Source organism: Oryzias latipes, chromosome 19 (assembly GCF_053564925.1).
Source record: "Oryzias latipes strain Hd-rR chromosome 19, Olatipes_Hd-rR_3.1".
Lineage (NCBI taxonomy): Eukaryota > Metazoa > Chordata > Actinopteri > Beloniformes > Adrianichthyidae > Oryzias > Oryzias latipes.
In genome coordinates this window covers 3,784,062-3,801,677 of record NC_136255.1, presented here as the reverse complement: position 1 = coordinate 3,801,677, position 17,616 = coordinate 3,784,062, and the positions used below count along the sequence as shown (strand labels likewise).

Below are 17,616 nucleotides of genomic sequence, written 5' to 3'. Positions count from 1 at the left end.
CTGAGGAAACATCCCAGCAGTGCTGATGGAGGTGAAATGGAAGAGACATGGTGAAGTGAGAGGCGGCCCTTCTGGGGCTGATGGGAAAGCTCCACCACGGCCTCTGGGTAACCTCCATCCGTCAGGTTATTGCCAATAACCCGGCCTTTTAAACATTGATAAGGGTGATCACCTTGTTCATAGAAAGGCCGTTTCGGAGCAGCAGCGGCCCCTCGGAGGCGTTTTAGATAAGTGGAGGACACATCATCCAGAACTGCGCCTCAGGACAATCATCTCGCCACGTTTGGGCCTTTCAACCAACCGCAGGCGACTGAGAGAAACAGTCAAGCTGCACAACTCTGAGCTTCTAAGATTTATTTAGAAATAAATATGACAATTAGATTTAAAAGCATGGTTATGAGGAGACCCCACCCCCTCTTCCCCACCACCACGTACACTGAGACGTACACGGCACATGCATGACACATGACATATGGAAAGATGTCTCCTCCAACTGCCAATTTGCAAAATCCAGATGACTTCTTTGGAAACAGTCGATCATATTTGACGTGTGGAAATGTCAGATTTAATCATGGGAGCTCCATGGACGTGCACACGTGCACACGTGCACATGTGTCCTGGCAGACAAAGACAAGGAATCCCCAGAGGAGAAAGACCTGGAGGACAGACTCACGCAAGCCAGCTGGACTTGACACAAAAATCCCCCACTGACACGCACATGCATGTGCAGGCACGCGCACACACACACACAAACACTATGCCTCATTTACATCTTTATTGCCACAGACGAACGGGCCGTGCTGTGTGACATCATTTCTGATTTACGGCGTCACATGCATTAAAATATGGCCGTTTGAAGCATTAGGGATCACAAATGTGGCTCTAATATCTCTGCAGCACAAAGCGGTGAACGTCTGGCAGGTCGACATTTCTGGATAAATGTCAATATAAAGAAATTTTAGTCACAATTTACAAACTGTAGGATTTTGAGATTGAATGTATTTAGTTGTATTTGCACAAATAAAATTCTGGACACGTTTATCTGTCAGTGTTTTTAATAACATGTTTGTTGTCATAAGCACAGACAAATCTAATCCATTATTATTATTATTATTATAACTTTTCGAGTGTTGTTTGTTGTTTAGGTTTGCTCACACTCCTTTATCCAGACCAGCAGATGTTGCTGCCATCATGAGGAAATTCAGAAAAATACAGTTTTCTCTCAGATGTAATGTCAGACCTGTCAAAAGAAAAGTGTTTGTCATTTTGAGAGAATCAGAATTCATAGTAAGTACACCTTTATGAATGCCAGACGAATCATTTATCTGAAGGATTGTTGTCATTTAGTGTCATGGTTTAAGTTTCTTTGCTTTTGTCATTTGCTTCTGTCATGTTTTGAGTTCGTTTCCTGTTTTATTTTGAAAGGTTTTCTGTTATGTTGTTTTGACTTTTACTTTTGGTCCCCTTCTGCCCTCATTGTCTCCACCTGTGTCTCGTCTATTTAGTACGGTGGCCGACAGGGCTCACACTACATACAAAAGAAACAACACAATGACATTACCCGCAACACAACAACATAACCGCAGGATAGCATAAACCGCAGCAAAACGGAAATTTTTCCTACCGGTGGGAAAAAATCAGGGTGTTAGGGTTTTTTCTTACTAGATAATGTAATTCTTTACAAATATACGTGTGTCTAAAAATCTAAATTTACCCAGCTCTCCACATAGTGACATCTGCATCTAACGTTCTTTGCCTTTTTTTTTAAATTAACTTTTAAGTCATGTTTAACCCGCTCTGGAGCCTCTGAGGGTTCAAACGCGGAAGCGAACCCCGAAGGAAGATCAGCCTCACCGTCTTACCCGTGTTCTGCATCCAGCGGCTCGTCTTTAGCATTAGACGTCTGCGCACGCAAAGGCAGCAGGGAGGGGAGGGGGTGTGGGCCGGTTTCGGTGATCAGAGCCACTTGCCGCCTGCAGGCTGTACATTTGGGATGAAATACACAACTACCACAGCACGTGGGGGGGCCACTGGGGTGGCCAGGTGTCGGCCACCCCTGGTGGCACCACTGGTGGGTCCTCCAGCAAAACCGTTCATGCTGCTGCCTAACTATGTAGTCACAAGGGGGCGCTCCTGTATCTGTCCCCAGCCCTGATAGAAAACAGGGTTGTGTCAGGAAGGACATCCCGTATGGAAAACTCTGCCAAACCTCCCGTGTGGGAGCTGATTGGCTGTGGCGACCCCTGAAGAGGCATGACGATGGGCAGACAAAAGCAAAATGAAGTCATGGATTTCATGGTTTGTTGCAAATTAGCGACACTCAGCATAAAGGGATTGAAACATTTTTAGAATCCTTTTCTACAACCTCTCTCTCTTCTATTAGGTGACCTCTGTGTGGTGACCTTTGTGTGGTGACCTGAGGGATTCCTTCTGTGGGATGAAGCTGGCCTTTGGTTGAGCTCACATGCATCCTAAATTTGCATAGAGAGATGGGCTGAGTAGATCCTGAACACGCGGACGTTCTCGCTGGATTTGTGTAGCAACCTCTGTCTCCTCGAAGATGTCTGTTTCATCTGCATCGAATATGGAAACACTTAAGATTCGCAACACTACACAAAATGACACACTACAATTCGTCATAACACAAAAAATGAACTCACAATACGAAAAAATGAACTCACAGCACAACATTTTATCTCAAAATGGGAGTATCACTTCCGTTGCAAGTATACAGGTTTACAGGTATACAGGTATACAGGTATACAGGTATACAGGTTTACAGGTATACAGGTATACAGGTACAGGAACACGGCAGAAGCGGCTGTCACACAGATGGCTCTCAGACAGAGCAGGAGAGAAGCTGCCGGTACCGGGAGAATCATAAATCCAGAATGGAGACTCGATTACTGATGTGTTTGCCCCGTAGAAATTTCAGAATAAAAGCAGTGAAACTTCCATTTTGAGGTAAAGTGTTGCGCTGTGAGTTGATTTTGTCGTGTTGTGAGTTAATTGTTTCTTGTTGTGACGAATAGTAGTGTGTTACTTTGTGTTGCAAATCTAAAGTGTTGTGTTGTGACCCTTCTGGGCCACCGTAGTTCAGCATCACCCTAACCTTTGCATCAGCAGTGATCATGTAGGAAAAGAACAGCCAGGCACTGTTGCATCTCCACAGGGATTTGGCTTTAATACACACGTGTGTGTTGTGTCACTGCATCTCCTCGGCCAGCATGGAGTCCTTCACCCCCGCCGCCAGCACAGCGAAGAGGAAAGGCGGGAACAGCGAGCGGAGGTAGAGGGCCACTCTGGGGATGGGGTGTGCAAGCACAACCTCCTTTCTCTTCCTGTTCACAGTTTGCATAATCTCATTGGCCAGGACTGATGGACGCACGCCGTGGGTCAGCTGGCTTTTGATGACTGCAGGAGAACACGAGGATTCAGGTTAGACAGCAGAGAAACATCTGCACCTGCGTGAAGATCATGCTGTTGCTCCCGGGGAAATGCTCACATGCAGCCAGGGCGTTTGGCTTTGGACTGGGTAGCGGTGCTGGTTCAGCGCTGTTTATGAAGGTGTGACTGACGGTGCTGACCACAAGGCCATACTCCTCCACTTCAGCCCTCAGGCAGTCAAAGAAGGCCTGTGCAGCGTGTTTGGAGGCGGCATCTGGGGGTAAACACAAACACGTCTGGTCAAAAACCCATCAGAGGATCATCTTCACAGACTTTTTTACCATTGTTCCTGATTGTTCAACAAGCTACGAGCTATCAGTCACTTTCATCATGACTGGAACTCAAAAACCCCAAGTTCAGCTGTCGAGGTAGTTAGAAAGGTTGCTTTACCAGTTAAAAGGAGAGTTTGACGTCTGCTGTTTCTACGGCAACGACCTGATGCAGCCCTTTTGGATTATTATTGGCTTTGCAGTGATGTCATGAGCTAAAGGCTCATGTCTTACCAATGGAGCCTTTTTTTCAAACAACGTTGATGTTTGTTTTTCATATCTCTGACATTTTTTTTTTACATTTATGATGATAAAATGATAAAAGAAACATTAAATCTGCCGTTTTCAGGTAGAACTCACAAAGTTTGGACTTTTGTCAGAAACTGGACTCACATGAGCTCCTGAAAGGGACAGCCAGTCTACCCTGGACGCTGTTCACCAGGATGATGTGCCCTGACCTTCGAGAGATCATGGCTGGAAGAACACCTGCCACAAGCGTCAACGTCCACATCAGATGAAGAACATAATCTGTGGGGGTCCTTTAGAAAAATCCCACCCACCTTTGGCAAGAGTGCTGGGCCCAAAGTAGTTGATGTCCATGATGTTTCTGTCCGTCTCCAGAGAGACGCTCCGAGCGGGAGCCTTGAGCTTCACGCTGCTGTTGCAGATCAGCACATCCACGCAGCCGTAACACTCCATCACCTCAGACACCACCTCCTCCATGCTGGCCATGTCACTGAAATCCAGGATCACCAGCTTTGGAGCAAACGTCTGCAGCGGGGGAGGCGTGACGTTGTCATGCGAGCGACGCTACTACATCATCGCCATACACCAGCTGTCCAGCGGGGACTTGACAGCCAATATGACAAACAAGCCCAAACATCAGGGGGTTGACGGCAACTCTGTGCCTGCCTAAGACCAGGGGAGCATGCGCATCCAGGATATCCCAAGATACATCCTAACATTTTAGATTCCTGGCTTTATTACGGATCAATAGTCAGGCGAGCACCTATAATGTGTGTACGTTTCTTTATTTGAGCTACTTCAAATTTAAAAAACCTCAAAACGGACCAACAAACACGTGTCAAATCCTTAGGGGGGGTGGAAAAGATGACGGAGCATTTCAACAACAAAGAGGTTCTGTTCTGCCGGTGGTCACGTTGGTCTAAAGTCTAACGTTTGTTTTGTGGTGTAGACCCGTTTGAAGCCCACAGTGACAGTTGCTGTCTGAAAGGATTTCCTGCCATTGTGTCCACTGGAGGAAGTGGGGATCCTGAGGGTGGTAACACTCCAGGATTATGATCAAACCAAACAAATCATGCTTAAACTCACATGTAAACATGCTAATTCCAGCTGGGAATCAGGAGATTTTTGTCTAATCGTGTTGTCTAATCAGCATCTGGCCATGGCACACCTGTGAGGTGGGCTGGATTCTCTCAAAGGAGAAGTGTTATCACAGATTTGAGAGAAAAGGTTGCTTTGTGTTTGTAAAAATTGTTCTTTAAGCTCACCTCATGACAAATGGGAGACAAAACCAAAGTGTTGCATTTAGATTTTGTTGATTGTCGTTTACTCACCTCTCTGGGGTCGGCATCGCCGGTCAGAGAGTCGTAAAGAGACTCCAGTTTGTCCCAGCTCATTCCACATAGGATCAGTCTGGCGCCGCCTTTGTGGAAGAGGCGGGCGCATTCTACACACAGAAAAATAAAGATGGACACGTGTTAGTTTTAATCATCCAACTCTGTGTAAAGTCACGCCACAACATCATCAGTTATCATTCCTAAGAAGGCTAAAATATGCCAGCAGGTCTGACATTAGTGAAAACATCTGAGGGACAGCTGCAGTTCTTCAGCTGCAGTGTTGCTGTGTGAAATGTAAATGTGAAAAGTAAATTAACTACTGCATGTGCTGTCACTGAATGAGCTCAAACTGTATGTAAATCGTTGTCATGTTCCCGTTTTTCCGTGTGAAACATTGAACTTTGCCTGCAAAGGTCAAATCATTTACCTGTCCCCACTCCAGACACAGCGTCGGTGATGACCACCACTTTGTTTCGCACCAACGACTTGGACATGAAGTGAATCACCTCGTTGTAGATGTAATAAACCCCCGCTGCGATGACGACGAGCAGGGGCAACACCATCACCGAGGGCAGGCCCATGTTCTGTAGACACACAAAGCCGTCAGGAAAGAGGAACTGACTGTGTTTGCTCCAGCCGACATGCTGCTGCAGCACCGCTCCTGTGTTCTCTGGCTCCTGCCTGTTCGTCTGGACTACAGATGACAGCAGTCAGCACGCAGCCGCAGAAGCAGAAGACTGACGGCACAGACACACTGATCCTCTTTTTCTGCTGTCCATGCTAATCCATTTGAACATGCATCATTTCTACTTCCTACATTCACAAGCAGAGCAGTCAGTCCTTCACGGAAATGCGTTGATTTGGATTTAAAAATGGGATTCTTTGATGGAGCTGCTTTGTTGTTATTTTGGTTATATCTGTTACACATTCTGTCTCAGTTTCTTCGTTCTGATGTGGGTTTATGGGCATTTTATTCCCTGAAAGTGGGACCAAATATGACTCCAGGTCAAAGACCACCACTGGAAAGTGGATGCTCTGACTTCTGAGAATGGCAGAATAACCTCCCTGTGGTTCAGCACTGCACTAGCTAGCAGTGGTATGGAAGGAGACGGGTATGGGGCTTTTTTTAAGGCTTCAGGTTTGGCCACGCCCTCCTGGTGACGGTGACCTTTGTGGTTTCATGTGTCGCAACTAAAAGAAAAATCAGTTAGGCTATTAGCTTACCAAGCAGGATGTGACAGAGACAAAGCACCAAACAGACAGAAAGGGGCTCATCTGAGCACGGAAAGACCATTCACACATGTAAGGGCAAAAAAGCCATCAAAAAGAGACAACCTGTCAACCTGGGGAGATTCTGACAGAACAGATTGGGCCATGAACAAAAATCTGGTATTGACTGAAAGATGACAATACCTCCAAAAACTAAACAAATAAAGAAGAGAACACCTCAAAAAAAGCAGACTTAGTTATGTTTTTCCAATAAAAAGCGTCAAGGTTTGGATTCATTAGAAGATCAGTAAGAAAAAGCAGTCTGACAGCTGTCAGGGTCATCAATCAGGAATCACTCACTGTCAATCGTCTTTATGGTTGTAATTTTACAGTAGGCTTCAGATATTTTCTCTGGATAACCAGTTTGTGTCATCTGCTTCCCAGCTACGTATTGACACAAATGACACATGAGTTGAAGGAATCGGGGATATTGGAGAAATGAATGGATTGAATTCCTGCAGCTTTTAGGGTTTGGTGCATCTGAATCCTAAAAGAACTCAAACCTGCTAAAGCTTGTTGAAGAGTTACAGACCTTTTCTTGTAAGACTACTTTTTGAAACTGAATCCATTTTGAAGTTGTCTTTTCATTCTGAACAAACTGTCTGCTGTCAGGGTGCTGCTTTTTGTCAGGTTTTCCATTTCTTATGTCTGTTTCCTGGTCTACTTGTTCTTTGGCCTGAAAATCTGTACGTCTGCACGAACACTTGTCGCTACTTTTTTATGGCTTTCTTAAAAAGGATACTAACTGCTAACAACTTTGTATTTTCATTTGGACACGTTATTTTAAGCAAACTCTTCTTTGAGCAACGGTTGATAGTTAATGTTCTGCCGATACGTGTACCATGTAAAGGGAGCTTGAGAAGAACAGCTAAATATAGTGGAGTAGCGGTGGGGCCACTAGCAAATATTTTACCCCATCTCATGTCTTGATGCTGTCATTGGACACTCCAAAGACCAGGGAGTCGCACATGCATGAGCAATAAATAACCCTTTGTGACTGCCTTTAGTTTGGAGATAATGCACACAGTTTCCCCTTATTTAACCCTTGTGCTATCCTAGGCACTTTAACATTGGGAGTGGGGTCATCTAGACCCACTAGACAGTGCACTGAACCTGTTTTCTTCAATGATTTGTGATCTTCACTGGTGTCCATGGATTACATGAAATCTTTCCACCTTTGTCATGGTAGGGAGAACACGTCAAAGTAAGGGTGGGGTCATAGGATAGAACAAGGGTTATCTTCAGACACCCTTTGAGAAATCGGAAAATCTTTGTTCAGTTTTTTGAGGACCACATGCACACAGCGAGTCAGCCTCTGGGTTCAATGGAAGCACAAGCACACACCTGCAAGCTGTGTTATTATTGGTTCACTTACGGCACAGACACGGAGCTAATCCCTTCGCAGGACCAGCTCTTGTTTTTTTCTGGATGAAGTTAGGTAAGAAGCCACTTTAAGTTCTCCGTGTGTCCCTCGTCCATTCAAGCGGCTCAGTGAGAGGCTCAGTGGACCCGCCTCGCCACCGGAACCACCTGCTCAGAATAGCCTTAGCTGGAGTTTGCCATTAATACACACATATGTTTGGTGCACAGTATCTGAAGTATGTGCGCTTGCTGCCAGTAGGGGTGGACCTCGAGTTTGGGTATCAGCAGCTCCTCTGTCAAGACAGCTGGGGGAAGAGGTGCTGCTTATAAAACACGCAGAAAAATGTTACTGCTGCAAAATATGAAATTTATCGAACATAATAGTCATCCGCACAAAAACCTTTTCCATTGTGTTTTGTTGTGGTGGTGTGGCATTCAGGGGTAGGACCAGTTCGTACCGCGTTTTTAGCCTGTTTTTGTCAGAATTAATGCGACGAAATGAAATGTGAAAAAGCACAATGTGTGTGTGATGCTGACCAAAAACTACAACACTTAAGGATAAAAACATGATGATGAACTTGGTTTAATACTTTAACCCGATGTTGTGCTGTCTGAAATTAGGCCTATTTACCACTTTTTGTTTTAACTAACTACCCTATAAATGAAATTATATACTTGATGGAGAAAAGAAACATCTGGAGAAATGTTATAAAGTATAGTTTTTTGTTAAGAACATTTCTTATAGCATTAAAATGATTGTTTCAATCAGGGATTTTAAATAAAAGTTGTTCAAATAGAGAAAACTGTAAGCTTTTTTTTCTCCTAAAGATTTTTTTCTCAGGAAACTACACGTTAAAGTTCTTTTTTAACGAATGGTTGAACATTACAGAACATGGCTTAAGACAGTGACCCAAAAAAATAATCCAATAATAGCAACCAGAAAAGCAAACAGAACATCAAACAATGGCGACAAAAGAAATGCAAGGCTTATCTTTTGTTTAAGGCTAAATCAGGAAAATGTTACTTTAAATACCATTCATTCCTATAGTTAAATATTTAAAAGGAGAATAAAACAAGTAAAATAAAAACAAAATCAAACAAATCGCCTAAGAGTCATTCATCATTGCAACGGCACATTCCTTCCTTGGGAGAAAACAGTTGTCTTCCATCTGCAGGTGGAGACAGCGCGCTGTTATCGCGAGATCTGGAGGAATTCCCGGAGCTCCTTTTCCATTCCCTCTCGCTCCGTTAGAAAAGAAGAAAATAAACGCACCGCGGCTAACCGGGCTGGTTATGGAACGGAACCGCACTGTGCTCTCCGCCACGGCTGAATAGGTCGTTTGTCTGGACGCGGGACCTCTGTCGGGAGAAAGAGGCAGATTTTAAACCGATCCTTTTTTATTTTAAGTGGAGTTGAAGACGGGAAGCTGGAAAGGATTTTGTCAGCAAGCGGATCTGCGTGCTAGCCGAGCGCTAGCCGCTGCGTAGCCGAGGGGCTCTCGATGAACTTCGCGTGGAGCGACTACTGCGGATGGGGTAGCAGCCCACAAGCTTCGCCGTGGGCCCTTTCCTTTCCACCGGAGGGGTTTCTGCCCCGTGGACGCGCTGCATCCTAGGCTGTATGCAGTAGTGGGTCAAATGTTGAATTTGACGGTGAACTCCTCGTCTCCCAAATTGATGTTTTCCTGACTAGCTAACAGGATATTAGCCGCCTCCCTACAACTTGGCTTTGTGGTCGCAGGCCACGCACCGAGAGGCTGTTATTGATGACGGACTGAGGGGGAAATCTGGCGGAACGGAGGCGACGCTTCACGGGGATGCAGCTCTGAAAGAAAGTGGTGCCGAAAACTTTAGCCCCTCCGTTGCAAGCGGACAATGTGTCGAAGTGTGTTTTCCAGGCGGCGATAGCGGACACGTAGAGAGGCAAAGATCCGGATTACACCCCCTGCAAAAAACCACCAACGATGTCCGCCGCAAAGGAGAACCCGTGCAGAAAGTTCCAGGCGAACTTCTTCAACAAAAGCAAATGTCAGAACTGCTTCAAGCCTCGGGAGCTGCATCTGCTGACGGACCAGGACCTGACGCAGGTGAGCCGCGGTCCTTTCAGAGAGATTTAGCTCATGTTGGTGTTAAATACGGAGGCAGAAAGCCTGATTGTGAACCCGGCACGGCACGGGTCACGGTGGGATCCACCCGCCAGGGCGGAACTGCTTCACAGGGTTTGATGCTTTCACATTTATGTATGTTTACTTGAAAACATATTAGTCACCTTAAACATTGAGTTCAGTGTCTAGCAGCTGTTTCTCTAAGACCGGATTTATTTCCACAATCAATTTAATTCCTGATTGATTTAGAGAACAAGACTAGTTTTTTTAGTTTTTTTTTAGATCAGTCAGCAAAAATAAAATCAGGACAACAGTAAAACTATATACCGTTTGGTTTTGCAGTATTTTTGATGTATTGTATATTCATCGTTTGTGAAAAAACATAATTTTATCTCATTTGAAGACATCCATTTATGGATAATTTCTACTGCAGCTGTATTTGTTTGGAAATGTTGTTTCTGGTTTAATCTGCAGTGATAAGTGGTTTTGTGTCCTTAATTGTCCTAAAATGTTGGGTTTTTTTTCAAGAGTGAGACCAGCATGAGGGATAAAAGCAGAATAATAAATCATTGGAGTTCCCTTCGGATGCAAACTCATTGTATTTCTCTGCACATTAGCTCAGTCTCTGTTGTATCCTATAATTGATCCCAAATGAGGCCAACTGGGCCAAATGTCACCAGTCCTTAGCCTTCCCAAAAACGCCAAACCAGCGTGTTATAGAGGTATAAAGATGTTTTAGTCCCAACAATAAAAACAACCTTTCCTGCAAAGATGAATAAATGCGGAAGCAGGACTGTGAGGAGACTCCACTCTACTAAAGTATGAATGGTTTAAACTAAGTGTTATGCTTTTCTGTTACCATTTTAAATGCTAAATTAGTTAAAGAAATGAAACAGTCAAAAAGGTTTCAGCTAGTTAATGCAAAGGGGTTGCATTGGAGACTAATATGAACTGCTTGAGGCTCTTCAAAGGTGATCCTAAACACAATTCTGAGGAGAATAATGCAACACGTCCTTGTTCATAATATTTAAGTTGAGGATGGAAATGTTGCAAAACATGCCCAGTCACTAGAAAAAGTGTTTCTTGTGGTGTCAGGCTGCCTAACCCAGCAAGAGGACAATGCAGGAAATCTGTTCAACAAGGGAAAGGGATGGGAGTATATGATTGAATTATGCAAATGTGAGTCATTAATTAGACGTTAGTTAATGAGAGTTTCAGAGCTTTGAAATGGAGAAAACAGACCTCGGGTAGCAGAGTGATCTGCAGAGTCTAAGGGTGTATTCAGACTAGGGTTGTGCCGATGGACGATATCATCGTCCATCGTGATGGGTGACTGACATCCCGATGGAGTGACCACCATCGTGATGCCACGCCCCCGCCACGTTGCGAGTCGACACCATAAGCCGCGGTTACATGTAAAAAATATCTTGATGGGATCAATGGTCGGATTAGAATCCAACCGTGTTCATGGGCCCAGAAAAATGTTTTCAGAATATAAAAACGTTCACTAAGGTCACACTTTCCGTCGGAATAAATCATTCGCACATGCGCAGTAGGGTTTGAAAACCGGAAGGGGATATAACTTCCGCCGAGTGGCTTTTTTTTTCAAACTTTATTGAATGTAACAATTCAATACAAAACAATCTTAAAAAGCGCCGAGCGGCTATATACATTGACACATCAGCTCGGTAAAATACGAGATGATCTTCTAAACGTGCTTTTAATAATGTTACGGTTATTATGAAGCACCTGTTCGCTCATCATTTGAATTTTAATCCGTGTGGTCAGTGCTTTTTCTGAACGAAGCCAGGATTAGCAGTATGCTAACACGGGCTAACAACATTAGCTTTGGGTGGCGCTGCATGCTGTGAATAACATCAGCCTTTATTTAGTCGGGACACGACTGGAAACACAAATCCACGTGATTGTTTGAATGTTTTCTAAGGACTGAGCGACATTTCTGCTTTGAAGCTCAAACCGCTGTGTGTGCTGACGATCCGAGCTGTGCTCAGACACACACTTTTAGACCCGGTTCTGAGTTTGGTTGCTTGTACCCCTAGAGCTGCGGGACGGATCGCAGTCTTAAATCTCCCACACATACCGCTCATGTACCCCCCCCCCCTTCCCATCAAACACAAAGCTGTAACTCCGCGCTCCGCCGGTCCACTTCACTAGTCAAGTGCGGGAGCGGACTACTTCTTTTCTATTTTGTTTGTTACTTTTTTTGTTAAAGTCACTTCCCTCAGTTTATACTGGATCATCGCGGATGAGTCATTAGTTGGGAAATAAAATGAAAAAAGCAAAATAACGAATAGCAATTATATAACGAACGAAACATGAACGAACGAAAAATGTAAAAAAAATACCCCCCCCCCCCCCCCAACGATGTCATCGTCCATCCCGATGGTTGACAGCAAACATCGTCAACAGCCAATTTAAGGGACATCGCCCAACCCTAATTCAGACTGGAAAAGTCTGTTGGTCCGGATCCAGTCCGCTTAATCTGTTCCCGGATCCGGTCCTGGACCTTGTGTTTGGTCTGTATTCAGACTGCCGTCAATCAGCCTTTCCAGATTCAAACCAAAGCCTGTAAACAAAACCAAACGACTAAATATCTCTTCACTCATTGGTCAGAAAGGGGCGGGGCAAAGCAACTAGAGGCAGATATTATGGAAGTCCTGCAGTTTTAGTTCATTCAAACTCACTGACAAATTTTAAATGCCTGTATCAACATCAGGCTCAACACTTTTTACTGCTGCTTTGGTCCAGCAGAGGCGTGCTGCAAGGCAGTGACTGACAAGAATAGGTCTAAGAAGGTATGCTGATAAGTGTTGATGACACACAGATTGTCAGGATTGAGAAAATTCTGTCCAGGAATCATAAGGTCACAGCGGCGCCGGGCGCGTGCCGCATAACGAGACACAAACGCATATAGAACGTCTTTTTAGCAGAGTTAAAATAAAGTTCTAACAAACATTTGGAGCCTTTTCTCCTCTTTGATAACACAAAAATAACTGCTTTACTTTCGTTTCGCATCTGTTGCTATATTCTTACTGTGCTTACATCACATGACTGACGACTGGCTACGGTGGCCGTTTTGGTTCAGTTGCTCTGCTCTGAGGATGGATTGTATTCAGATTGAGGAATCTCAGAGCGAACCAAAGTCCGGTCCGATTGGAAACAAACCGATTTCGGTTCCTGGTCCCAGACCAGGGTCCGTTTGGGTGTATTCCGACTGAAAATTTGTTCCGGATTATCGGAGGAAACAAACTCCATTTTAAGCGGACCAAATGTGTCTTCTCTGAATACAGCCTGAATCATTGACTGTATAACCAAGGGGTGTCAGAATCCAGGCTTCCAGGGCGGGTGTCCAACGCCTGTTCCAATCAACCCGCAATTGAAGCTCCTAATCGGCTAAAAACTCCAGATCCAGGCAATCGGTTGCAGATAAGTCAGAATTTCTGGAAAACCAGCAGGAGGTCAGCCCTCAAGCCCTGAAGTTTGACACCCCTGGTTTAGGAGAAGTGGACTGAGTAAAAAGAAGAAAGAAAAAAAACCCCGTTCCAAATAGGAAGTGGCCTCTGCACAAGGACCCAAAATCCCAGAGACTTCTATGTAGGGGATAATGGCAATCAAAGTGTGCAGTATCAGAAATGAACGCACGGCGTGGAGGCCAGAGTTTTCCACGGTGGAAGGTCTCACCACAGAGTGTAGTAGCTCACTCAACGTTTGGGACCTATTTAGAATTAGATATGGTTCTGAAAGTGATATCTGCACTGCAGCAAGCTGGTCATCATCTTGTACTTTTTAGGGGTTTAGTTTGGTGAGACTGCCTCTTTGTTTTCTTAATGTGTTCTGTCTGCTGCATTAGTGCTGAGCGAAGCCCTAATGCTGCTTGTAGGGAGTGTATTTTGTATCAGCCATGCGCTTTCTGAAGCACCAAGTTTATTATTTAAAGGGAGTGAAATGTTTTGTTCATGAATGCTGTTACCTGAAGGAGAGGCGGTGTACAACAGCTAGGAAGAGTGTCGACCAAAGTGAAAACTGATAGTAATGATGGGAGTTTATATGTGGGAGTTGGACCTCCCATTTGTCCTGGCACATCATTACTAACATGGGTGCTAAGCCTCTTTCCTCTTTAGAGACCCACTACAATGAAAATCGTGTTTTTAGCGTGTTCTTGTAATATTTTTCTCGTGATAGAGGACATAGAAATACAAAATTGAGATTAAAACTGTTTTCTTAGTATGTTTTTTCCCCAAATTGTTGTGAATCAGGAGCAGATAAAATACCTGTACTTGTTACATATAAACTATCAGAAGGTCAATGTCTCTCTGCCCCGCCCCTTTCTGATCATCCACCTGCAAATAGATCCATGAACGTCTTTGTTTTCCTTAGTCACCATTTATGTTCCACAGGTAAAGATAGCTAGGGGTGAGAGGGTGTAAATAAAGGCATGATGGGAAATAAAGGAAAGTTCACTCCGCACCAAAGGTCCTGGCCAAAACCTCGGAGGTCAATTTCTAAAGAACTCCTGCTGCTCTGCAGAAACTGTCCCTCAAAACGATACAGGTTTTTGCCTTAAAATGGGGAAAAGCCTCATTAAAAGACCACTGCGAAGACTTTTACAATAGATCTAAAGATGATTGGAGTGAACCCTTTATCCTTATGTTGTGTTTTGAGTCCAAAGTGATCAGTTTTCGGTTGTGAAATGGGTCCATTTTGACTCAAATACAACATAAAGGTTAAGAAATGCAATTTATCAACATTTGCCACCATATGTAGCCTTGTCTCGCCATAGAAACACTTAGGTAATCTATGCTTTACAAAGACTGATGTTGATGAATTCAGCAAAGACAATCAAAAGATTTATCTGATTTTATTTATTTATCTGATGTGCCTTTTTAGTTATTTATTAGAGACTTTAGGGATTTTTCAAGTCAACCCTTTTGAATGCAAATATTTACAAATTAGCCAAAACCACACAGAATAAACCAGAAAATAGTAGTACAGTAAGAAATTAAAAAAGTGTAAACACTGTTTCAGCTTTAAGCTTATTTGGATTTTCACTCGTTTTACTACAGGGCAATATTTGTCCTGCGTAATTTTTTTGTAGCTTCATTGTTATATTGTGTATTTTGTGTAGTGTATCATCACATTGACACTGTTTACCAGGGGCTACAAAGTGCATTGCAAAGAAACATCTGGATCCCAAAAGGCCTCTTTCAATTAGATCCAACGTGCTTCTTTTTTGGGTCGCTGCCCTCCCCCACAACTCTCAACCCATTCTCCAGTTCTGATGATTACCTAAATTGCTGTGTTTTTCCACTTTCCTCCTTTCTCTCCTCTTCAGGCTAAACCCATATATGCTGGATGGCTGTGCTTGGCTCCTGAGGGAACAGACTTTGATAATCCAATGCAGAGATCTCGGGTAAAAGCCTGCATTACACGATTGTCTAGTCGTTCACTGAACCATGTTTACATTCTCATTTGACTGTTACGCTCTTCAATTCAAATATTTGGACTCATGTCAATAAGAATTTGACTAAGTTTAGAGAAGTGTTTTGTAGATTTTGACAATGACAACGGTGCATGCACCTCTGCATTATTGGGCGCTATGGGCAGAAAACCCTCAACCCAAATATCTCTGAGGGTGGGGGCGGTTCCTTTCCAAACAGCAGCTCTGGGAGGCTATTCTGACGTCCTGCAAAGAAATTCAAGCAAAAACTCTCCAAAAACCATCATTGATAAGTGGTCTTATGTTCAAATGGAACCTGACCCATGAAGATGTTTTTGATGGGAATAGCTTTGGATTTCAGTAAATCTGACCTCCTGATGCAGCAAATTCCAATGTTGTGGAACTGTTGTAATAATGTGGAACAGACACTTTGAAGGGTTTTAGTCTAGAAACAAATACCGCTATTTTTAGGAGGTTTGTTCACTGACATTTAATAGAAACTCTAATGGTTAGTGACTTGGAAATTATGCCGACTGTCATTTGCATTAAGGATTTAGAACAATCATAGAAAAATGACAAAAATAAACATTTGAAATGCGCTGTAGTTTTTTACATACACTTTTTATGTCCACAGAAATGGCAACGGAGGTTCTTTGTACTGTATGAACATGGTTGTCTGCGCTTTGCACTGGATGAGTCGGTGAGTAATGCTGCCTGTCTTTCGCTCTACTATTACTCTTTTTGTTGACTCCAGATGGGGCACTTATGCTGTATGAGAATCGGGGATGTGTTGGTGAAATAGTAAATGGCATACAGCGCTTTACTACCTTACAAGGCCTTAATGGCTTTACAGTCACAGTCCCATTCACACACTGAAAAAGGCTCGACACATGGGCACGCAGAGCGGGAACCCAACCTGCAATCTTCCGATTAGAGGTCTACCGCTCTACCTCTGCACCAGCTGAAGCAGAGACTGGATGAGGGGGTCATACCCCACCCCCAAGTGACCTTGCAAACCTGCAGAACTACGTGTGGCTGATGAGGAGCAGGAGACGTCGATGTCGAGCTGTCAATGCGGCAAATTGTGGATATACCCGCTGATGATCAATGTTTTTGTGGCTATCTTTATTGTTGTCTTAATATTTGGGGTAATAAATAATCAAACTGAGGAATCAAACCGCCTCCCTGGAAAGGTCTATGTCAGAGTACTGGAGATGAGAGTCCGTCCGATAGTCGAACCTCAGATCCAGGAACAACAGTGCAGTTTCCGTCCTGCTCGTAGAAAATTGGACCAACACTCTTTAGGGTGCTGGAGGGTTCGTGGGAATTTGCTTATCCAGTCCATATGTGTTTCGTGGATTTGGAGAAGGCGTTTGACCAGTCCCCAGTGGTATCCTGTGTAGGGTGCTCTGGGAGTATGGGGTCCGGGGAGCCTTACCGAATAGAATATATCGTGACAGTACATTTGGTGATACTTTTATCGATTCAAAATGCTGCCAGGACAATATTTATTTATTTATTTATTTATTTATGAGCGTCCTTGTTGAACTCTTGTTTTTCCACTTCACCCTCCAGCCGCTAGTTGGCATCAGAACACAGAGCCTCTTTAAAGTAGCTCTACTCTGCACAAAACAACAGGAAGACCTCAGCCAGCTTTTTTCGTTGTTATAAGACATGAACTACTTAGTTTTTACTTGGGATAGAAATCAAACCAAAACTTTGTGCCATGTTGTTGCCAACAATATAAAAACGCAGATTGTGGTGCTTTGTAACTGCTCAGATAAGAATGAGTGAAGCACTGGAGCTTCACAGCGCCGAATGCACTCTGCATCGGCTAAAATGCTGTCGGCAAAGCGGGCCAAAGTTCTGCAGAACCTCCCAGCAAAAGATTCCAGTTTAGCGAGCAGACTGATATGTACACAAAGCATCTTTGCCACATTAACCCTTGTGCTATCCTAGACACTTTAACTTTGGGAGTTGGGTCATCTAGACCCACTAGACAGTGCTCTGAACCTTTTTTCTTCAATGATTTGTGATCTTCACTGGTGTCCATGGATTACATGAAATCTTTCCACCTTTATCCACCTTTGTCATGGTAGGGAGAAATAAGGGTGGGGTCATCTAAG

At 43.9% G+C, this 17,616-nt stretch overlaps 2 protein-coding genes across 4 annotated transcripts in view; one reads left to right on the top strand and one right to left on the bottom strand.

Moving 5' to 3' along the window:
* Nucleotides 1-2,672: 2,672 nt before the first annotated feature.
* On the bottom strand, nt 2,673-8,159 carry dhrs7cb (dehydrogenase/reductase (SDR family) member 7Cb). Its single transcript, XM_004080704.5, has 7 exons — nt 7,941-8,159; nt 5,724-5,880; nt 5,294-5,406; nt 4,277-4,487; nt 4,110-4,202; nt 3,506-3,661; nt 2,673-3,414 (listed from the first exon to the last, which is right to left on the bottom strand). Exons 2-7 carry the CDS (start codon nt 5,875-5,877, stop codon nt 3,206-3,208), a joined length of 936 nt encoding a protein of 311 aa, XP_004080752.1. The 5' UTR covers nt 5,878-5,880; nt 7,941-8,159; the 3' UTR covers nt 2,673-3,205.
* Nucleotides 8,160-9,102: 943 nt separating this feature from the next.
* Nucleotides 9,103-17,616, top strand: part of mpripb (myosin phosphatase Rho interacting protein b) — a 51,920-nt gene continuing 43,406 nt past the window's right edge. For all 3 annotated transcript variants that reach the window (XM_011488495.4, XM_011488496.4, XM_023949550.2), the window contains exons 1-3: nt 9,103-10,014; nt 15,386-15,463; nt 16,125-16,190. In XM_011488495.4, the coding sequence (XP_011486797.1) occupies nt 9,892-10,014; nt 15,386-15,463; nt 16,125-16,190 (267 nt within the window). In that variant the 5' untranslated portion in view covers nt 9,103-9,891. The remainder of the gene's footprint in view (nt 10,015-15,385; nt 15,464-16,124; nt 16,191-17,616) is intronic.

What these genes read in the sequence shown, in the direction of transcription:
- dhrs7cb (XM_004080704.5), bottom strand. Translation starts at nt 5,877, where the DNA reads ATGGGCCTGCCCTCGGTGATGGTGTTGCCCCTGCTCGTCGTCATCGCA. An exon ending in TGTGTCTGGAGTGGGGACAG is followed by an intron (nt 5,407 to 5,723) that starts GTAAATGATTTG and finishes TTCTGTGTGTAG; the next exon opens with AATGCGCCCGCCTCTTCCAC. An exon ending in GCGATGCCGACCCCAGAGAG is followed by an intron (nt 4,488 to 5,293) that starts GTGAGTAAACGA and finishes CCCCCGCTGCAG; the next exon opens with ACGTTTGCTCCAAAGCTGGT.